Source organism: Trichomycterus rosablanca, chromosome 9, assembly GCF_030014385.1.
Source record: "Trichomycterus rosablanca isolate fTriRos1 chromosome 9, fTriRos1.hap1, whole genome shotgun sequence".
NCBI classification, from domain to species: Eukaryota; Metazoa; Chordata; class Actinopteri; order Siluriformes; family Trichomycteridae; genus Trichomycterus; species Trichomycterus rosablanca.
Window position 1 is genome coordinate 5259588 of NC_085996.1, and position 23718 is coordinate 5283305.

The 23718-nt window shown below is 41.3% G+C and overlaps 1 protein-coding gene across 1 annotated transcript; it reads left to right on the top strand.

Annotated features, from left to right (window-relative positions):
* The first annotated feature begins 318 nt into the window (after positions 1–318).
* On the top strand, positions 319–22476 carry xrn2 (5'-3' exoribonuclease 2). The gene is made up of 31 exons (XM_063001722.1): positions 319–516; positions 1970–2097; positions 2175–2286; positions 2406–2517; positions 3143–3201; positions 3283–3372; positions 3449–3521; positions 4019–4069; positions 5616–5773; positions 5862–5936; positions 6058–6191; positions 6979–7036; positions 7117–7224; positions 7319–7363; positions 7542–7685; positions 7838–7882; positions 8007–8101; positions 10114–10249; positions 12063–12170; positions 12299–12388; positions 12482–12554; positions 12642–12725; positions 13867–13964; positions 14367–14446; positions 14543–14599; positions 15088–15156; positions 15337–15465; positions 15835–15995; positions 19623–19686; positions 21982–22114; positions 22218–22476. The coding sequence occupies exons 1-31, from the start codon at positions 442–444 to the stop codon at positions 22278–22280; spliced, it is 2907 nt and encodes a 968-aa protein (XP_062857792.1). The 5' UTR covers positions 319–441; the 3' UTR covers positions 22281–22476.
* Positions 22477–23718: the final 1242 nt, after the last annotated feature.

Consider the following 23718-nt stretch of genomic DNA (forward strand, 5'->3'; position numbering starts at 1 on the left):
TAACAGTTGAAACTGGGCAGTGATAGGGCTTGACCCAACACCCTTCTGATCAATACCTTAGTCTCTGCACTATCACTGACCTTACATGTGAGTGAGTGATTGAGTGAGTGTCTATTACACTGTCCTGGGTGTAAGTTTTAAGTTGTCCAGTGTTTACATGTTCTCCTGAACTACCGCGACCCTGGTCAGGGTTAGAGACGCACGTGTAGTCCCCAGAACAAGTCTGTAGAGGGCGCGATCTCGTTTCTCTTTGCGGTGTGTGAACCGGAGATGAACCGCTGCTGTTCTATAAACTTAGCCGCATGCTAACACTTATAACGTGTTGTTATGTACGCTGGCTAACACTGCTAGCGTCGTTCAGAACTGTTCGCGGGTTTTAAACGTTACATTTTAAACAATACGTGTGTATTAAGTAAAATAACGTGTTTCTTTTAAAGGGAGATGGGGGTTCCTGCATTTTTCCGCTGGCTGAGTCGGAAATATCCGTCTATTATTGTGCACTGTTTGGAGGAGAAGGTAAGCTAACAGGCTAATAGACGCTGCGCTCAGTGCGTACTACCTTACTAAATAGTATTGATGTTGCGTAGCGACACCCGTCCTCAATGTACTCATTTAGTGTACTGTTTAGTATGCTAGTGTTTAGCATGCGTTGCACAAGCTACACTCGTAATTATTTATGAATCATAGTACGTTTGATTCAGATAGGGGTCTGTAATTAAAACTATAAGGACCAAAGCATCTTTATTACACTTAAGTGTGCATATATAAGCATTAAAATAAAACGTTTTGTCTATTTAGTTTATTTAGATTAAAATGCGAGCCGTGTTTTTGAGTCAGACTGATTCCAGAATAATACTAAAAATACTAAGTCAGTTTGGACATCCCTGGTCAAGGTCCACGTTCTGTTAATTTTACAAGTTCAAATAGTGTAGTGCATCCTGTACAAGAAACAAACTGTTCTTCATGTTTGCTGAAAGCATATTTGATAAGAACGAACATTTAAATGTGCCATAACATTTGTACATATTTTTTATTAGCAAATAAAAAATACTAGTGAGTAAAATGTAGAGAAGGGTGTTTCTGCAGAGCAGTTCTCTAGTCTAACTCATTGAATCCAAGGAACTCCTTCCCCTCACATTTTATGCATTATATATATACTCATACATATATGCATATGCATGTACAATTCTTCTGCACAGCCCAGGTTGTCTATAAGCTGAGGTTAGTGTCAGCAGCCCTTGTATTGTGGCCCTTAGAGCTGTCAGGGGCCCTTGTTTATGGTGTGGCTGTTTTACAGAGATGGGATACAAACTTGCAGCCTTTTGATAGATAGCCAAGAGCTCTACGCATGGAGCTACCCTTGTCCCACGTTAGGTAAATATTAGATTAGATTAAATTTAATTGTCATTGTGCAGAGTACAAGAACAGAGCCAATTAACCGCAGTATCAACTAACCAGAAGTGCAAGATAGAGATTATTTACATATAATACAGTTAAAGTGCAGAAGTGACCAGATAAGTAAAATATGCATGGTCAAGTTTCTTATGGTTTACCTTTTTAGATGCAAAGCTCATAAATCAAAATTGTAACCCTCTTGGTCTCTTTACAAGAGCAAGATGTTGGCATTGTGTTACAATGATGAAAGCTCTTAAGTTCAAGTGATCTGACAAAATACATTTCTAAATAATATTGCAGACCGCCTTACAATTATGTCACAGACCCACAGAGAACCTTTGCTGTAAAGCACTCATTCTTAAACTTTTTAGACCAATCACCACCCATGATCAAATATTTTTCCTGGTCAGGTTTGTGATTGGTCTGGGTTTCCTTGGAAAACATCTGTCTGTGTTTGACTGTGTTTGGGATAGGGGGAAAATTGTGTATGTTTCGTGAATATAAAGCTCTTGATCGTGTGAACTCTACAGCCCCTACATAAACAATAAATGCATCTTTTTCTTTTTTTCTTTAGTCTAAAGAATGCAATGGTGTTCGGATACCCGTCGACACCACCAAACCCAACCCGAATGAGGTGGAGTTTGACAACCTTTATTTGGACATGAACGGAATCATCCATCCATGCACACATCCTGAAGACAAGTACGTATTTTAATCTGAATGAAACCTAAAACTGTGTTTAGGAAACCTGTGCTGATTTTGTTTTTCACTCTTCTCAGGCCTGCCCCCAAAAATGAAGATGAAATGATGGTTGCTATTTTTGAGTACATTGATCGGCTCTACAACATCATTCGTCCAAGAAGAGTTCTGTACATGGCGATCGATGGTGTCGTGAGTATCATCTTACACATTTAAGCTTTGCGTTATAGTGAGATTTGTCTTTGGTGCATATTTATAGTCATTTCTCTAACTGTGGGATAAGCTGTGTATTGTTTATGACTCTTTGTTAGGCTCCTCGTGCCAAAATGAACCAGCAGAGATCCAGAAGATTCCGAGCCTCTAAAGAAGGGGTGGAGCTCACTGAGGAGAAGAAGAAGATGAGGGAGGAGGTTTTTCAAAGGGGTATTGAATTATTTTCTTTTTTCTATTCTCACAATACTTTACCAGTCACTGTATTAATACTGTTTTGTCAGTTTCTTTCTGAAATGTTTCCTGTTCATCTCTTAATCTAGTCATTTCCAATTCCCATATGGAGTTGTATCGTGTACAGAGAGCCACGCTGAGTTCCATGTTACCCCAAGCTTCACTTCTGCTTACATCATTAACAGTTTGTCTCATTGACAGCACTTTGGAAAAGCCAATGGGAAGCGGTGTCAAAGTTCTTTTAGAGCAGAAGTGGTAAAAAATTAAGCATTACAGCGGTCACTTTATATGACACTCAATGTAGCCCAGCAGCAAAGTATTCTGAGCTGCCAAAATCCATAGGAAACAATGGCATCGCAGCACAAAGGTGTAGTTTTGCCTGGTCATATACCTACCTGATTTGGCACAGTTTTTATGCCTGACGTAACCGTACTATTTTATTTGGACTTGGGACTGGCACTGAAAACACTGACGAGTGCCTCTCCCACTTATAGGTTTTTTGGCCACCCCTCTTTCTTGTGACTGTAGCACCAAACAGTTTTAAATGTCTTTGTTTCAAATTGTGCTTCTTTCAAATCTTTTTGTTTTTTTCCTCATCCCTAAGGTGGGTACCTGCCACCTGAAGAGATAAAGGAACGGTTTGACAGTAACTGCATCACTCCAGTAAGTCAGCTTAGTATCTAAGTGAGAAATAAAAGTTACTTAATGGAGATCGATTCTCATTTTCCTTTGTTCTGTGTAAAGGGCACAGAGTTTATGGACAACCTGGCGAAATGTTTGCGATACTACATCGTGGACAGACTGAGCAATGATCCCGGCTGGCGGAATGTCACAGTAGGTCTTCACACTCCCCTCTTGAACAGTAGTCTGCAGTTCTGTACTGGTGCTGAACTGAACCTTTGATCTGCAGGTTTTTCTGTCTGATGCCAGCGTCCCTGGAGAAGGTGAACATAAGATCATGGACTTCATCAGAAGACAGAGAGGTAAACTGGTAGCTTGGAGTGCGTAACCTTAACTGTATAGATCTGTAGTACTGCGTTTGCTTATCATATGAATACAAAAAGCAGCTTTTTTTGTGATGCTATTAACCTGTAGCAACACTGTCTGGATGTGCCATCTAGTGCTGTGGTACTCGCTTATACATAAATTGATGGATTCATTTGACAGCTAACCTACTGTACAAGTGATTAATGTAGTTATGGTATCTGCCTTATATAATAATAATACTAAGCAAAGTTAGTTTAAAACGTGCAAAAATGGAGAAGGAAACAATAGAAATTAAAGTGTATTAAAAGAATAGAGCTTAGCTATTAGGGTTGGTGGTTATTGTGTATGTGTATTTGTTCACTTCAGATATATACACATTACAGAGCATGTGTATATATCTATTTATCTAAATATGTAACTTTTCATTTCTTTTTGCTATTTATTTATCAGCAACCAAATAATCATTGTTGTTTTTCCCCTTTCTTATTTTTAGCTCAACCAAACCATGACCCCAATACACATCACTGTCTCTGTGGTGCTGATGGTAAGTAATTGTATATATATTTTTCTTAACTGCCTGGCTCGACTTCTACCGAAATGAGAAAAAAACTATACTGAACTAATGTTCACCCTGTAATTCCGCCTTCTGCACTGATGAGATATAATCAGCTCGTTGAAGCCTGAGAGGTTTTTATTGAACTGTAAAATGGTTAGAAACTGGACTGAATTGGAACAATTACCGTGCACGTGTTCTATAATGACTTGCCGTAAATGCTGTGAAACGCAGCTCGCGCACAAGTGGAGAGTATCGCAGGTAGTCGAATTGGAATGGAGCTCGGTGTTCACAGCTTTTAGCAGCTCTGAAGTGTCGCGCCTGCTGAAAGCAGAGCCGTCGTTTGAACGTGAGAACTGTTTATCGGGTGCATGATTTATGGAAGTGTGATGCAGGACTGAAGTCGGCTCACTGGTCTTGCATTGAAAGCAGCCAAAAGAGTGCATACATAAGTGATTAAGCGTTATATACATATTATTCTGACTTTGTAACACGTATTAGTTGGTCTCATGTCATGCTCATTGACCTGATGTCCACCAGGAACTATGATTCCTAAGCACTGCAGTCAGACCAATAAACAAATTCAGACCAAGATTTATTGGCCAAGTATGTGGATACACACAAGGAATTTGGTTTCTGCTGATGGTATCTCTAGTATAAATACAGTATACAAGCAATGTACAAGTTGCAGACAATACACAAGAAAAATTAAACATTAAACACAAACTATACAAACTATAAGACTGTATACAGGCAAATAGCAGCATGTGAAATATTTAAAAAAAATAATATTAAAGTGCACAGCATGTCGGATGAGTACTACAGTACAATATTTAGTCAATTGCAGCAGGTGAATATTGTCATGCTCAAGTCTGTGTTGTCAGTCATTTATTTAGGAGGGAGATGGCCTGTGGGAGGGGTTGAATGAGGTTATGGCCAGGGTGTGAGGAGTCAGTAATAATTTTCTCTGCCCGTTTCTTGGTTCTTGAAGAGTACAAGTCCAGGAGCGAGGGCAGAGGGGCACCAATTACACCTTAGGATGAAGTGAGCACCCGAAACCTTTAGGGATGTTAGTTGGGACACGTGTTTGTGCCCCCAAACTGTACTGATCGTTATTTGTAGCCGGATACCATTTCAATAGATTTGCGTGAGTGTGGCCCCATAACTTTACATTTTAAGAAATGTACAGCAGGATAACTTGATGGGCTGAAAAACTAACATCCCAGATAATAATGATCCAATTCAGCATTTTGTTTCTGTCCCATCTTAAATTGTTATGTTTACAGGTTGTCTTTGTAACTGCTGTGTTTTTAGAGCTCTTAATGAAACCCATGTTATGAAGCATATTATGAAGACTATATGAACACTGTATGATTCTTGATCATGCCTGTTAGCAATTGTCGTGGCTGAAACGCATTAATTCAATGATTAGAATGTGTGTACTAATACTATTGTCCATATAGTGTCTGTCTATGTATATTTGTATTTTAAATATATTGCTCAGTACTATTGATGACTCGTATCTCGTCTCCACCAGCTGATCTGATCATGTTGGGTCTGGCCACACACGAGCCGAACTTCACCATCATCCGAGAAGAGTTCAAGCCCAACAAACCCAGACCGTGTGCTCTCTGTGGCCAAATAGGTCATGAAATTAAAGACTGTCAGGGAGTGCCCAGAGAGAAGAAAGGAGAGGTAGAGAATCTACATGACCTCACTTCCTGTAATATATTTTAATACGATTTATTTGGCCAATGCGATCATTTTCTTTTTCCTTTTCCAGCATGATGAATTTGCAGACTCTGTGCCAATGTCTGAGCAGGAGTTCATATTTATTCGATTGTCTGTCCTGCGAGAGGTGAGTCTACATGTTGTGCAATACAATCGTTAGTATGTGTGTGACTGGTTTTACCTCCATCGCGTTTGTCCTTTAGCCTTTGTAACTGCTGTAGTCATTGACTGTCCTTATTGCTGTGCAGTATCTGGAGCGAGAGCTGACGATGGCCAGCCTGCCGTTTCCCTTTGACTTTGAGAGGAGTGTGGATGACTGGGTTTTTATGTGCTTCTTCGTGGGAAATGATTTCCTGCCCCATCTACCCTCTTTAGAGATCCGGTAGGTACAGGCAGACCGGATGGATGGATAGGTTGGGCTTTGTGATTTCTGACTCTCTGATGGCTGATTCTTAGATCCCCATCACGTACAAATGACCAGGCTATGCCCTCTCTCTTATTGCTCTGCTTATAGGGCCTAGACGTAAAGGGACTAGACTAGTTAGCAGAAGGTTGCTGGTTCAAACCCCACCATTGCCAGGCTGCCACTGTTGGGCCCTTGAGCAAGGCCCTTAACCCTCAATTGTAGGGTTTATACTGTATACTGTAAGTCGCTTTGAATAAAAGTGTCTGCTAAATGCCAAAAATGTAAAAAAAATGTAAATGTTTTTAACTCGACCAGTCAGAAGTGGTGGCCGTAGCAGCTTTCCTCCCTCAGACACAGCCATTTGTGACTCTAGAATGCTTGACCAGATTATCTAAAAGACGTCTGGCACCCCTTAAGTATCTGCAAAAAGAAAAGTGCAGTGAAAATTTGCAGTGTGACGTTTTATCAAGCGCATGATACCAACTTTTTATTTAATCATATATTTATTAAACACCTTTTAATGTCTAATATCCGCGGTGGGACTAAAATACAAAGACAAGATAAAATAGACAGAAACATGATACGTATTTTTGCCATTAAATGACACGTGTTAAACATGGCATTAAAACCCAAACAAATAAATAAATAAATAATTGTGTAATGCATGTTGTATGTCGTTATTCTATATACCTTTTGATATTTTTGTATGTCACTGTTTTATAGAAATGTGACTATCTTACCCTGATCTGTGTGCTTGTTTCAGAGAGGGAGCCATCGACCGGCTAGTGGGCATTTACAAAGACGTCGTTCACAAAACTGGGGTAATTAACACTTCTGAACCTTGATCACGCTTGGTCGTGCATCCAGACAGAAGTCTTTAATAAACCCTGTATTTCTGCAGGGCTACCTGACTGAGAATGGCTTCGTTAACCTGGAGCGAGTGGAGCTCATCATGCAGGCTGTGGGAGTGGCTGAGGATAATATCTTCAAGAAACGCAAAGAGGACGATGTACGATATTCTGAATGTGTTCTTTTTTTAATGAGTGATATTTTTATTGGAAAATTTTTTGAAAATGTCAGCAAGTTTTGTTTGTTTTTTTTAGGAAAATTTTAAAAGGAGGAACAAGGAAAAGAAGAAACGGATGAAAGTGAGTGAAGTTTGAAATAATTAGTGCCTAATTATTAGTGTTATTTAGTGGCACATTTAAATGACCCTTCTTCACCTTGTAACGGTAGCGATGCGGCTTCTATTTGATAGCCCAGTGCAGGCTGTGACGATATGCACGGCATTGATCCTACTAAGACCGTGAACCGATATGTTTGCAGGCCGGACGGGGACCAGCTTTTATGCCAGGAGGTCAGTTTGCTCCTCGAGCTCTGGGGGGGTATGACCGACCGATGCCTGTGCAGAACGCTCGCCAGACTGCCTACGATATGAGGATGCAAGGAAACCGCTACCAGCAGAACCGGGTATGTTCCTGTAGTTATACTCCTGTACATACAGTATGTGCCAAGTCTCCAGCTACCATTTACCATTGTGTTCAGTTTTCCTTGGGTTTTAAGATTGTTTAGCAGCGGGAGCATTAAAGTTTCTCTACATTTTGTCTCTCCCTTCTTTGCAGGATGCGGCTGATTCCTTAAAAGCCATGCTGAAAAATGGGGGCAAGGCAAGTATCTCAAATTTGGTATTTTTTTCCCTTTTTGCCAAATTTATTCAGCCCATTTATTAAGTGTTTTGTAGGTAATGATTCTGTTGTGGTGTTGAAAGTTGTGTCCCTATTTTTGTCTCAGGGTTCAGAAGGACAGAGCGATAATGTGGACAGCCGTGGTATGAAGAGGAAAGCAGAGGATAGCGACAGTGAGCCCGAGCCTGAGGATGACGTCAGGTGATGAACTGCATAGTGCACATTATCCATCGTTAATTTCAGTTGTCCTTTACAGCTCTGAAGCTGCTGATGCTAAGTACTGTCTAGTTAATTCTAGTTGATTAAGATTTAAGGCAACTTGGCGGTGGTGGTGGAGCTTAAACCAGCTAGTCTAAGAGTACGAGGCTGGTACCTTAACCGCTGAACAACCACTTTAAGTGCGTCCAGTTGCCCGATTGCGTCATGCTTCCTCTCCACTAATGCTGATCCCCTCTCTGATTGAGGAGAACGAAGCTAACCCACGCCCTCCGACACGTGGGCAGCAGCCGCATGCATCTCGTCACCTACACTTGCAATAAGGATCAGCACTGTGTACGAAGAGAGACGCACCCTGATCAACACACTCCTTCCCCGCCTCTGTGCAGGCGCCATCAATCGGCAGCAGAAGTCGTAGTTGCATCAGCCACGAGGAGACCCTATCCGGCTTACTGAACAACAGGCCAATTGTTGTTCTTGTGGCTGCTCGGCCCAGCCGGATGGCAGGGCTGGGATCCGATACGATGTATTCGAGATCCCAGCTCCGGTGTGCTGGCGTGTGTTTTACCGCTGCGCCAACTGAGCGCCTTACCCAGAAGGTTTTCAACCACCCGAGGCTGGTTTCGATGCTAGACTGTAGAGTCGACTACGAATGCTTCTAAAATGCACGCTCGCCAGCAGCGGTATGTTTAAGCAATAGAACACGAGAGGGAGCGTGTTATCGCCTTCGGCTCATGCCTGCGACCAAATCACAGCCGTGATGTTATTCGCGATAACACACGACCTCGAGTGTTCTATTGCTTTTATACAACAGTTTTTACAAATTAAAGAAAGAAAATAAATCAAAGAAGCCCTGAATTTCATATTAAATATGCTTTAATATTGACAATACCTTCCGCCAAAAAGTAGTTCCACAACGAATATAAAGTTTAACACTACAAAGCAAACATCCCAAGTTGCAAAAACCTCATTTCAGGGAGGTAAGAAGAACTAGAAGAAGAAGGCAAGAACCTCCGAAGGGAAAAAAAGAAATAAAAAACCTCTCACACACACCAAAGGATTATGGGTGATAACAGAACTCTTAGGAGCTGCTGACTGGGCTATTAAGCTAACTGTTCGCGTTACAAACACATTAATGTTCCCTACATAGTGCACTAGATTGTGTATCAGATCGTGGATTTATGTTCCCTACATAGTGCACTAGATTGTGTATCAGATCGTGGATTTATGTTCCCTACATAGTGCACTAGATTGTGTATCAGATAACGGATTTAAAACGCGATCGGGAAAAAAGTCTGTGTCGCCTGCGTGCACGTTTGTGTGCATGAAGCTTGTCATTACTGGCAACGCGTCAGCGGAGTAATACAGTTGTGGTGTGAAAAGGTTAGAACGCTTCTCAACCAATCAGATTGTAAGGTCGGAACTACCTGTTGTATAATGGAAAGCAAGCTGCTAAATGGCTTTGCACTGGTTTACCTGGTCTAACTGATCTAACTAAGGCCTCTACCGCAAGTGTCTGCTGGATAGGAAATTATGGTATCACTCTAATTAGGATGCACTTCACGGACCTGTTTATTTGGTATTCATGGAGGTATTCTGTACCCCGTTGGGACGGTTGAGGATCGGTTGCATAATTAGTCATGTTCCCAGTTCACAGGATGTTAATGAGGTTGTGAATATGCATACAGAAAAGCATTAATGAACTGGTCAGTGAGTGCTTTTCCTTTGATTTGTACATGTGCCTGGTCTGTGTTTTGTTCTTCGTTGGTTTGAGTGCCGTAACATGTACGTATATGAATCGTTATCACAATATCAGACTTCAGGAATCAGATTTGTACTGCTTGTTGCGAAATTGGCTGAAATGTGACTTCAGAATTCTTGCACTGGACTTTATCCATGAATTAAATTGGTGACCTTTTAATGGAACCCTGATTAGTTTGCTAATAACCTGAGCAGTGACCCTTCAACCCGAGTTACTGTAATATTCTCACCCATAGGTTGTGGGAATCTGGCTGGAAGCAGCGCTACTATAAAACCAAATTCGACGTCGATGAGACGGATGATGAATTTCGCAAGCAAGTGGTGAAGTCCTACGTGGAGGGACTGTGCTGGGTTCTCAGGTACTACTACCAGGTGAGTCAGCGCAAAGAGCTTTACGCTAAACTGTGCTTAAACCAGCCAATCGGATTACAGTACAGTTTAAATACTCCTGTTCTTGATCAATATGACATGTTTAAAATCTCGGTACTAATAATCAAAAGCACAGCACTATATGGACTCCTGCACGCGGTCTGTTTTCTACCAGTAGTCTAATCATTTTCCTTCTGCAGTGTCATATAACTGCCTCTCATCCATCTGTTTGCTCACCACTCGCAGGTTCAATTGGCTCCTTCTGTGTTTGCTTTGTCCTACAGACGACCGTTTTCTATCTAGTCGGCTGTAAATGCAGGTCTTGATCTTTTAGCATCAAATCGAATAATTTAGTTGTCGCTCTCCCGAGCGGATCTGGCTCTGATTAGAGTTCAGGGCTGAGGGATTTGTATGCCGTAATGGGATCTCATGCATGTATGAAGGCAAACATGAAGCCATTCAGCGAGTCTCACGGGAGGGAAGCGTGCTGAGGCTCACGTTGATCTCTCGCCGTTGCTGGAGATGCATTACTGCTGCCCTCTGACACATTCACTCATTACTGCAGCCTCAATCGCGCCGCTAAAGAGCATCTGAAGAGTGGACGTTTTGAGGAGCGAGTATGGGGGGCAAACCTCTGCGGCTTTTGTTTACAGGCAGCTTTTTCTCGACCCCTGGGTTGAAAGAATTGTGTGTGATTTTAAAATAACGATGATAATAAATCAGAATTACTTGAATATATCAGGGCTCATTTAGAACAGTGGGTCTCGTATCCATTATTGTGAATTGTATCTTTCCTTTTAGGTAAAATAGGTCTTTTCAGGCTAGAATCTCAACTGAAGTGGGTTTAAATGTTTTCATCTGCTTAACAAGGCAGGATAGACGCGCTGCATTTGTATTGCTGTATCTTATTTCAATGGGGTCTAGATAGGGTGTATCTACACCCTATGCCACAGGTTCTATCTGTGATTAAATAAGAATCATTTTTGGATGTTTTTGGAAAAGTTGCCCCAATAAAAGTAGAAATACACTATATGGCCAAATGTATTTAGACACCTGACCATGAGCTTTTTGTCATTTAGAAAAACAAATGCTTTGAAAATAGTGACCTCTGATTTATTTTCACCTATAACAGCCACTCTGTCTGTGGGAATTTGCGCCCATTCAGTGAAGGAGCATTTGTATGGCTGGGCACCGACGTTGGTCAAGAAAGCATCAGTTGATGTTCCAGGTCATTCCAAAGCTGTTCAGTGGAGCTGAGGTTGGGGCTCTGTGCCCCTGTCCACAAAGCAAGCTCTATAAGGGCCTTCCTTAAACTGTTGCTGCAAAGTCAGAGGCATAAACTTTTCTTTATATAATTGTGGCGGCTTGGTGGCTGAAAGGGTAGCACTGTCTCCTCACAGCAAGAAGGTCCAGGTCCTGGGTTCGATCCCCAGTCCAAAGACGTGCAATTGAGGTGAATTGGAGATACAAAATTGTCCATGACCGTTCCTGTCATGGATGTAACCAAAGTGTGAAAAATGACGTTAAAATTCTAATAAACAAACAAACATCTATCGTTGTGGCTAAAACACATTCATTTAAAATTAAAAGGGGTGTCCCAATACTTTTGTGCATATATAGTTTACTACAGTGTACACATTATGAACTGAGATACATACCCCGAGGACTATAAACGAAAGAAGGGTTTTAGAAAACCAGGTCTATGTCTTATAAATAGCCATATCTGCGAACAAACATGCTATTAAAGTGAGCAATTGTATTCGCAAAACATGATGCAAATGCATATGGTTAATTTATTTTTTACCCTTTTTCACAGGGCTGTGCATCCTGGAAGTGGTACTTCCCATTTCACTATGCACCCTTTGCATCTGACTTCAAAGACATCAAGGATATGTTCCAAGAGTTTGAACAAGGGACCAAGCCGGTAGGTAGAACAGAAGACATGATGATTATTATTATTTTTTTGGGTGGGATGGGAAGGAGGGTGCACCTGGGTTATGGTTGCATTGTGAGAACCAGTAGCATTAAAATTGTATGTTTCCTTGTTTGTAGTTTAAGCCCCTTGAGCAGCTGATGGGAGTGTTTCCTGCCGCCAGTGGGAACTTTCTGCCACTAACATGGCGAGAACTGATGAGTGACCCTGTGAGTTTTGAGAATTGCTGCTGTAAATATTTTGGCTCTTCGTGCACATATCTGTTCTTTGTGAAACTGAATTTACTTCTCTCTTCGATCTAGAATTCCTCCATCATCGACTTCTATCCCGAAGACTTTGCCATCGATTTAAATGGAAAGAAATATGCCTGGCAGGGTAACGCACTTCATCTCTGGGATCTGGTTTGTACATCACTCTGTGTCCTGATGATTAAGTGTAATGATCCTGTTCTTATCGTTAAAGGTGTTGCGTTGTTGCCGTTTGTTGACGAACGCAGGCTGCGGGCGGCCTTGGCAAACGTTTACCCGGATCTAACTTCTGAAGAAGGTAAGCAGAGAGAGACTTGAAGTCTTTAGTACTGATGATACTAACGGAGTTCTGAAGCTTTCATTCTGGATCCTTAAAGATGCTGCAATCAGGGAACTTTTACATGCTAAAAAGTTTATTATTATTATATATTATTATTATTGCTATTATTATTATTTACATTTTCAGCGTTTAGCAGACACCCTTATCCGAAGCGACGTACATTACAGTTACAGTATACAGTCTGAGCAATTTAGGGTTAAGGGCCTTGCTCAAGGGCCCAACAGCAGCAACCTGGCAGTGGTGGGGCTTGAACCAGCGACCCTTTGATCACTGGTCCAGTACCTTAAACACTAGGCTACAGCTGGCCCTGTAGCCCTGTATAATTATTATTACTATCAGTGTTAATATTACATTTACACTTTTTCAGCATTTAGTGGACGCTTTTATCCAAAGCGACTTGCGCTACGGTGTCAGTATATTGCCTAAGCAATTAAGGGTTGAGGGCCTTGATCAAGGGCCCAACAGTAGCAACCTGGTAATGGTGGGGCTTGCACCTTTGGTTTACTAGTACTACCAGTACCATAACCACTAGGCTACAACTGCCTGTGTGTTTAATATTATTATTTGTGTTAATATAATTATTGTTATAAATAATTCATCAATGTATTATTATTATTACTATATTAATGTTGTTTTATTATTATTATTATTGGAGCTGATTTAAAGTTTTCCTGCTTGTTGGTGCTTATGTCCTCATGAGTCAAGCTTCAATTGACAGATTTAAATGCCTAAAATGCCTGAAAATACATCTTAAATTGTATTTACTTGATCAATATAAATCTAGACTGAATGGCCAAAAGTATTTGGACACTAACTTGATTGTCCATTAACTTGATGCTTAACAAATGCTATTAAAACAAAGTGAAGGCAGAGGGCTTCTCACTTTCGGACTTGAAAGTACGTCTGTGGGGATTTGTGCCCATTCTGTCATTTGTATGGCTGGGCACTGATGTTGGTGGATAGAAAGTGTTGCTTGATGTTCCAGGTCTTTCCAAAGCTGTACAGTGGACCAAAGTAGAATTCAGATGAAGTTAAACATGAATGTAGTGGCTTTTTAATCTGGTTGTAATGCTGCTTTGTTTGCGTGTGTGTCTTTCAGTCAGACGGAACAGTCTCGGCAGTGACGTGGTCTTCGTGGGGAAGTCCCATCCTCTCTGTGACTTTATCCACGAACTCTATCGGTCAGAATCTCACGAGGTATTGCTTTGCATTAAACCCACAAGACCAGCACAAACATCCATGTGCAGCATGTGGCCTTCATTTTTAGAAATGTTTGTTGTAATTAAGGAGAAGAATGTTTGCAATTATTAAAGCTAACGTCTCAAATAATCAGCATAGAAGTGGAATCTTCAAAGTGGCCACACTTAGACTATTAATGAGCCTAGAAAAGAGCCTTGAGGGACACCACATTGCGCTCTTGGTTGATAAAGGATTTTTTTTTTTTTTATTGTTTATTTGTCTTTAAAGAAATTGGTTATCGGATAATCAATGTGTACCAGGCGGCTACCTGTCTGCCAATCATGTTGCGAATGCTGAAAGTCAAACGGTGCCAAAATGTGCCATCATTCTTAATCTCTGTTCATTTGCTATTTCACTCAGGGTGCTGAGATTCCTCCAGAGCTTTGCTATGGAATCCAAGGTGCATTATCGCTTGTTGAAGTGCCTATTCTACCTGATCAGTAAGGAACAGCTGATTCCCTCTTTAATTCATGCATTCATGCTCATATAAAGAAGTACATTTTGCATAACGTCTAATACTGTCTTGCTCCTCTCAGACTTGTAGAATCTCCGGTCCCATTGTTGCGGGATATCCCATGCAGCCTTGCGATTGGGTAAGATGTGCTTATTGTAATCGCTAGTATTGCTGTATTTGGAGGTCGCCACATACCTGATTTTTTTTAAGCCCTTTCTGATGCAACCTTTTTATTTTATCAAGGCTTTGGACAGACACTAAGAGCTTGCTGGCAAGTGCACCTACCAGTGTCTAGGCTGTTCAGTCAGCTCCCCCCCCCCCCCTTTTTCTCTTATAACATAGCCAATCATGTCTGTGTAGATGCCTGACTGGCTAGCAGGGTTTACCGCTGTGCCAGCTGAGTGATTTCAATTGCTTGTTCTGTTTGTTCTAAATGGCAACAATAAGACCATCATATTTGAATACAAACCAGTTCTTACAGACTACCCTAAAGGTTTGTGTTAATATTCTGGCATTGCATCCCAAATTAATGTGCAATTGAACTAAGTTGGTCAGCTTTCCTTTAAGCTTAGTTTATATCTAGAAGCTCATGTTCATTTGTAATAATAACGCTTTACTGTTTTCCAGAATTAAATTCCGAGATCCACAGTACGAGGAGAATCATGTGTTTAAGGCAGTCGTTCTTCCAGGAGCCAAGTATGTGCAGCGTGTCTTCTTTTGGGGGGAGGTTTTGGAAGTGGGGGTGCAGGTTATAAGCTCTAGACTATGAATTTTGCCCTAACTATGGATTTACTTTGACCAATCCTATCATCTAACCCAAAGATGCTCCGATTGACCGCACACTATTAACAGTATTTTTTGGGTGCGTACCTCCAGGACTCCCGCTAAGGTCTTGAAGCCGGGTGACTGGGAGAAATCCAACAGACAGCCGTGGAGACCTCAGCTGGGTTTCAACCCCAACCGCCAGCAGGCCCACCTGGATCAGTCTGCGTTCAGGACACTAGGGTAGGTGTTAAGAGTTACAAAGAGGTGTTAATGCAGTCTGGCTCTGTTCGGTAGCTGTTTACATCGCAGGAGAACCAGAATGGATGCTTAAATTCTTAATTGAGCATCTGGCAGATTTATCAGGCCTGGCTGCTGCACCATGAATTATGCATCAGATGTGATTCATGCATATTTCCACTCACTGTGGCCTTAATCTCTTAATTAAAGCCACAGCGAGGTTGATTAGAGCATGCCGACAGGTGCTCGTAGACTCGTAAACTGAGCCGGTTTTTGTTCCTGCTGTATTTTGAGTAAAAGTGGTCAGATATTATATGACTGGATATGACAGGCAGCCATAAATCAATGTAAAAGTTTGTTTTTCCTTTTTAGGCATCATATTAACCATCAACAGGGAGGTGGGCAGCATGGCCATGGGCCACCTCATAACAACCCACCCATGGGTGGGCAGTACAGCAATGCCCCACCTCCAAACGTCTATCACCAAGGGAACTATCGTCCGCCCCTTCGAGACCACCAGAGTGACTTCTCACGTGAGTTACACACACTTGCACTAATGCCGAGTTGAATTGCAACTAGCAAATAGTATTCACTCCCTGTTTTTTTATTTTAATTTGCTTTGAATGCTTTGTCTTGCCTGGAGAAGTTCTTGTTCTGTAGCTTCCATACTCCACCAAGCAGTAATTCTGTCCATGCAGCCCATCATTTCACACTGTGTGTGTGTAATGCAGCCCTAATGTAGTGTGTAGAAGAAGATGTAGGATGTATAGAACACTAACTTTCCCTTTTCACCGGGACACCACCCCCTGTGTAGAGGCTTAATGCCGAACCTCAGACAGGCTGCAATTGAAACAGCTGGTGTTGGTGTAGCCCATTACAAGCCGCTGGATCATCACTGTGTGTATTGTGGAAAAGAAAAGTCGTCTGTGTTCAGTGATTGAAGCATCTGAGCATTGAATCTCAGTTGTGGGATCTACGTGGACACAACTGGCCGTGTCTCAGGGGATGGCCGAAGCCCTGTGATGGGTATTCCTGCCTTGCTCTCGGTGTTACCCGGTGAAACCAGACCAGGCTGATGGCATCGCTGAGATTCGAACCTGTGAGCGTAAAAGAACGCGGCTTAAGAAATGTTATCCCTAACTTAAATATCAAGATTTATATTCATATTAAACGCATTCTGTGCTTGGCTGTAGGATATTAGCATTGTACGGCTCAAAGATGTACGTCAATATGCGAATAACAGACCAGTCGCACAAGGACGCACAGTCCACATGTTGAGACCCCCCTGAGGCAAACCTGTGTCCTAAATTAGAGCCTGTGGCAAAGTGAGCACTACATTAGTGTTGAAGCTCACTGAAGGAAGCCTCACTGACGGTTATGCATGAGGCCTGCTCTGCAGCCAGGAGATTATATTCAAATTTAAATGCTGCAGTAATGTATTATATAAGTGTAATGTTATAATCGAGGTCTTTACGAGGGGTGTGTGTGTGTGTGTGTGTTTGTGTGTGTGTGTGTGTGTGTGTTTGCCGCTTTTATTACAAACGTAAAAGCAATATAGGTTAATAGGACGGCCAAATTGTTCTCTGTTCATTATTTGATAGGGGGATTAGTCCGAATGTAGATAGATGGAGATAGAGAGATGGGTAGATACCAGAAGTGCAAATAGTAGCATTGTGCAAAAAACAGAATATAAAGTTATAACTATAGCTATTTACATATATGGAATTATATCTATATACATAGTACGATATAATAGCAATAATAACAATAAGCATACAAATAAAAATGGGTATGTATTATAATAATAACAGTAATAATAATAAAGAATTAGTTAGGTATACATTATAATAGTAATAATAATAAAGATTAGTTAGGTATACATTATAATAATAACAGTAGTAATAATAAAAGATTTGTAAATAATAATTATACAACTGTAACTATAACTATGTAAGGATGGTGAAAAATAACTAATAACAGTCCAGTGTGCAGTATAATATAATAATAATAATATATAATAATATTTTAATTATGTTGGACCTGTGTACATTTGGGGGGCTATATCTGCCAGTCTATTAGAGCCGGGAGTGCGTCAGTATTTACAGGATGCGCATTGGGACGGGTTAATCCCTGTGTTAAGTTAATGAGGAGACAGTTTACAGGGGATTGCTGACGTAATCCTATTTGTCACCTGGTGCTCAGCTTCTTTATTCTACACTATACCGAGTGTAGTCTGGGTTTATTATGGATGAATTGCTTGTAACGCAGTCTTTAAGATGTATACAGAGTTTTAACAGACTGGGGGATATATCCAACATGATAATTGGGCTGTAAGTGGGTGGTCCCCCTTTTGTTTTTTTTCCCTCCTTTTCTTTTTTTGGTCAGTTTATCCGAACCTGGGGTGAGAGGATAGCAACCATGGTGTCCAATTCTGCGCTGGATGCAGATCACTAAAGCAAACTGTCCAGTTGCAGGTGTGCGTCTGCTATTGCACCCAACATGGAAAAGTTCCCTTTTTACCCCAGAGCTGATTGGAATCCATGTTTGTAAATGACAGCTGAAGTTCTCTGGGGTTTTTTATTCCCCCTACACGTGTGCGCACCCTCTCTTGGTTTCGGCTGTTCACCAGGCCTCCCCATATAAAACAAACAAGTCTGGGCTCTGCAGCTGGTTATTGCCTTGGCAACCGCAGATTGGGACGGCGCCGCTCGCTAGTTTTTTTTTTTTTTTTTTAAGAGTGTGTCTTTGTCGAGGGGTTTGCCTCGATGGAACTAGAGCACTTGAGTCCGACACAATGCCGCCGGATGAATGCTTAGTTCATTCAGTGAGGGAAGAAATGCAAATGCAGCACTTTTTTTTTTCTTCTTTCCCTTCTCGTTCACGTCCACCCCCTCAGGTACCGCGATCATTCAGTGTGGTCCCTGTAACGCTGGTTTAATTGCGCCGCTGAAATGTATTTCTGATCATCAAGATAGGATTCGGTTGGTGCTCCTTTCACAGGAATTAAAAAAGCCCATCTGATCTCTTGCCACTTTATTAAGAACACATACTCATATCTGGGATGACCTCAATCATTCCCGATTCTTTGAGACATTGACGGCCCACATGTTGGAAAGGTTTCCATATCATGTGATCGCTTTAGATTTGTCAGCTTCACCGTAATGCTGCAGTATGCATATTGACCCATATCGTCCAGCCTGAATTAGAGCTTTGCTGTAAATTGGCTGTGTGGAGGTGCTTCATAAATAGTTTTAGGGGAATAAAGCATTCTAGAGGAGATTTTGGTCAAAACTGTCCGTCACTTTGCAATTTGAACAAATCTGTTGTGCAGATTGATGTTTTTCTGTCCGACTAGAAAAGTGGTTGACTTGTTTGGTTGGTTTCTGGTCCTGTGTAGTCAAAATTCATCATCAACGTACAGGTAGATTAAAATCATTGTAATTGTTTACAATTACCCAAGTGTAGTAACAAATGCTTATGATTTTGATTCTAATTCTGTTGCTCCAGTATCGGCTCAGAGGCCGAGGCCGCCGCGGTCACACAAGGCCGGCCGTTGATTGTGGCTCCAGACCTCCTCAGGTGCTCATCAGCTTCTTTTGGGTTCAACTTTATGGTTTGTGGTGAGACGGTGGTGCTTTCTTTAACCAAAATCACCAAGATGGTCCCTATGTGCCAACCTGAAAAGATAAAGGCATTCATGTTACCCATTCATGTTCTTGACTGTTGGACAGAACGCACAGGGGTCATTATTAACATAAATATTGGTCCACCTGAAACACTGAGGCATTTTCATCATGGGGTCCAGCTGGTTCTGTTGAAATGGTTTGTATGATTGTACAATACCCTGCAAATATTAAGCAGTCCTTGGACCTGATTGCTTCCCTAGACTGTCCATAATCCTTAACATTAGCAGCAGGTTGTGGGTTGAAGGCGTCCTTTGGCTTCCTCTTGGATTTAATCCATCCTGCGTGCATTACGCCAAGTTACTGGATGTCGTATTGTAATGCAAACGATTGCTGAATGGCAGAGTGGTTATGTTTTATGTGTAAGTTTCAGGTGGGCTGTGAATGTTCCTAATACATTATTGTGTGGTGAAACTGTGATAATCCTGTCAGGCCAAGCTTCGGTTCATTTAATTCATTATCATTTCTTCCTTACAGAGTCCAGACAGCCTGGATTCCAGAGAGGTGGAGCGCCGTATGGTTATCAGCAGCAGTACCCAAGGTAACTTTTCAGCTTCATCTGATGTGTCTCAGATGTAAATATAGCTGTATTTTTTTTAGCTGTAGTTCATTAAACTACGCAATATCCGTTTATAAATCTCACTCATAAATATGTAGGAGTGTTGTGTGAATCGATCACGGTGTGTCGTACAGGCTTTTCTGTCCTCCTTTTGAATGTAGAGATAGAGGTAGAGGTTTTTCTCCTTTCATGAAACTACTTGGTCTCTTTCCTTTTCTCAGTGGGGGGCTTAGGATGGAATTAGCTTTTTTTTTTTTTTTTGTACGAGGCTAAACAAATTTTCTCCTGAAGAGGTTTGCAGGACTTAATGAGGCAGCACTAATTCTGTTGCTCCAATATCGGCTCGGAGGCCGAGGCCGCCGCGGTCACACAGGCCGGCCATTGATTCTGGCTCCAGACCTCTTCAGGCGCTAATCAGCTTCTTTTGGGTTCAACTTTTTTAGACCCGCCAGGCCCATTGTAGCCCCCGTCAGTGTAGGTCAGTAGTTATTAGTGGCGACTGTGCGCATTTCCTTTAAGCACTCAGCACGGACACAAACGAAATGCATAAAGAAAGCTGGAGGAGGGATTACAGATTCCACAGTTGTTTGCTAAGGCAGGCATTGAGAAGGATGTGACATGGTTGAGTAATGAGGGATGGCCGGCGCTTCTTGTTTCTTCCTCTAATCCAGGACTCTGTCTATGAATAGCAAATCTGCAACATGTGGCCGAACGTAAAGCGGGACACCCAAACTCCCTGTGTCCGTTTTACTCACGGCAGGAAATTCTAGCCGAAAATCTGGGTGGGAATTGACTTCGAAATGGTTTTGGTCTTCTTCTGTTTGTGTGTTTTAGAACATATTGACAGTTTAACCTTCCTTGCAGCCATAAAAATGAAAATGAAAATATAAAATGACCCGAAATATAAAGACGATAAAATAAACAAACATGATACTTATTTTGTCATTAAATGACACGTGTGGTAAACATAGACTTATATAAATAAATAAATAGTACAGATTCAGCATTACTTCGAATTTTGTCTTTCCAAATACACTCGTCACTAATTCCCGATTGTAACCTTCCACTCACCGAGGAGAGCCGCAGACTGGCACACACGCTCTGTCCGATGCATGCGTGTATGCCTGAATTGGCACAGTTTTACACCGGATGCCCTTCCTGACCCAATCCTCCTAATTTTATCTGGGCTTGGGACTGGCACTGAGGGTGTGCTGACTACACATACATGATTGACAACCCCCCACCCCCTGTGAGACATACCCAAAGCCCTGCGATAGATCGGTGCTCTGTCTAGGGTGTTTCTACCTTGTGCCCGGTGGTTTGTGGTGGAACTTGTCCTGCCGCGACCCTGACCAGGATACAGCAGATATGCTGCAAAATTTACTGGACTGTATTACTGTAAGTCAACATTGTAGGCAGTTGTAGCCTAGGGGTTAAGGTACTGAACTAGTAATCAGAAGCATGGCTGGATTACTGACCGGGCCAGTGGGGCCAGCGCCCAGAGGCCCTTGAGGTCAGGGGGCTCCGTGGGGGCCCTGGCCCAAAACATTTTGCGATGCCTATCAACATTTATGATAAAATATATTTTTATTTCCGAGGGCCCTCCATTTTAAGGATCCTCTGACTATTAGGGACTTTGACCCCAGGGCCTCTTGGGGCCCCTAGCCATGCTTTTGGGGGCCCTAGCCATGCTTTTGGGGGCCCTAGCCATGCTTTTGGGCCCCTTATGAAAATGGTTGAGGCGTTGTGGCACTGCTCTGACTTCGACTTCTGGCTATTAGGGGTCCTAGGAAAGAGGGGGGCATATTTTTAGAGGGCCCTGGTTATGAGAGCCCCTGTTAGGGTTAGTTATTGACAGGTTGTTTAATGTATTAATTTATTTATGTTTTTGGGGGGGGGGGAATTATCCTTAATCCGTCCTTGATCAGAAGGTCGCTGGTTCAAGCCCCATCACTGCCTGGTTGCTGCTGTTGGGCCCTTAAGCAATGCCCTCAATTGCTCAGACTGTATACTGTCTCAGTACTGTAAGTCGCTTTGGATAAAAGCATCTGCTAAATGCTGAAAGTGTAAATGCAACAGTGGTGTTGTGTAAGTCACAATAGACCTTTTAGCCATTGTTCTGTCGTGTTAGTGCCGGCCACCAGTTAACGCCTGGTGTTCATCACGATGATCGAGCCTCTTCTAGATTTTGCTCTATATTTTGTGAGTTTGGGCATCCCCAGTGTGTATCAAATCATTTTATGTTCAATGTACTGACTGAACGCCGCCCCTCTGCAGGCCTCAGCATGGTTGGGATCGGGCCATGCAGTCTCAAGTGTCTGCGTATCAGCACAACATGCAGAGAGGACGTGGAGGGGCAGGAGGCTATAACCAGCACCCACAACGCCAAGACGACCGCCAACCACAGGAGGTACACGTGCATCTGTAACATTTTCAGTTTAACTGGCTGTAATTTCATCTCTGCTTCAGTTCAGTGATTTATGGACCCTCTTTTTTTTTTATTCTTTCTTTAGGGTTATAACTCCGGAAGGAATTACGGCCTCCCTCCACCAGCGAGACGCTACAACTGGAATTAAACTCCCAGGCATTTCTAAAGGAGAGAGATGTTTCTCCCTTGTGTTTTTTTTTCTTTCTAAATCCTTTTGCTTCTTGGTGAGCTGTTCATTTGTAAGAAGGAAAAAAAAATTTCATTTTACGAATAACAGTTTTTATGTACTGATTTTTTTTTAATGAGATGCTGAAACTTGTAAAATACAAGTGAGAGAAAAACGATCCTGTGTATGAGTTTGTTTTACTGTGTCGATTCCTGATTGAAGATTTATGAATTGGAAAAGGAAAGATTGTTTAATTTCTTATTGTTGGGGATTAAATCTGTCCTGCTGTCTGTCTGTCTTTTGTGCTCTCTTTTTCCCACCTGTGGGTGTGGGTGTGGGTGTGGGTGTGGGTGTGGGTGTTTGCTGTTTAAGCTGAATAACAGATCAGCAATGTAGGTTTATGACGTTTTTAATAACAATGAACTCGTTAGTTTAACATTTAATCTCGATACAGACACATTGTTTATTTTTATTCATTTAGATAATTAGAAATAATTTTACTGAAACTTTATTTTCGCTTAATATTAATCACCACTGTTTGCATCTCAGCGTACCATGTCACCTGTTACAACTCAGAATTATTTTATTTACTATTTTTTTCAAGGTTTCAAAATCTAAAGTTGTTAAACTATAACTTAAGCAAAAGGAACAATTAACTTTTTAATATTCTATTAAAATATGATTCGTGTACACAAGTGAAATACACAGGTTAAATATAAAGTAACCATAAAACAGCTTTTACTATTTAATCACATTTTACTTGGCGTTTTCTAAAATGTAAAACTTCAGTTTTATAAAATTCAGTTCACTGCTGATATGAGAAACACGTCTGTACTTTCTTTCTGCATTTAACATAATTAGTAAAACAATAGTTTGTTTTTATACATTTAAGAGTTTTGGTAAAATAAATGTGCTAGAATTTAAGACATTCAAGTTGAGCAATAATTGATTCACCTGTTAGTCTTTAAATCTGTTCTGCTAAATGCTACTGTGATATTAAAAGTGTGTTTATCGTCTTGCTTTGTGTTGTGTACATTCAGCAGTGTTTAAGCAGAAATATAAATTCTATAAGGTTGAACTTTAAAACGAGTTTTTGTGTTGAAGCAAAATGTAAAAAAAAAAAAGTGAACAGAACAGCCTTAAACGATAAAAGAGTAAAGATAGGAAATGTAGTGCAGTTAAGTTTTAATTGTTGTATTTATTTACTATTACTCCATTGTATAAATCCACTTGAAACTTCCACATGACGTTTTATCTTGTACATTAACATCTGAAGTCTTTTTAGTACGAGTTTCACTAACACAGTTCATGTGACCCTGGTTCTTATTAATGATCCCATGATCTGATGTTTTGCCTTTTGGATTCTGCTGGGTTCCTAATGAAGCTTTCATAAGTAGTGTAATAATGTTTATGGTGCAAT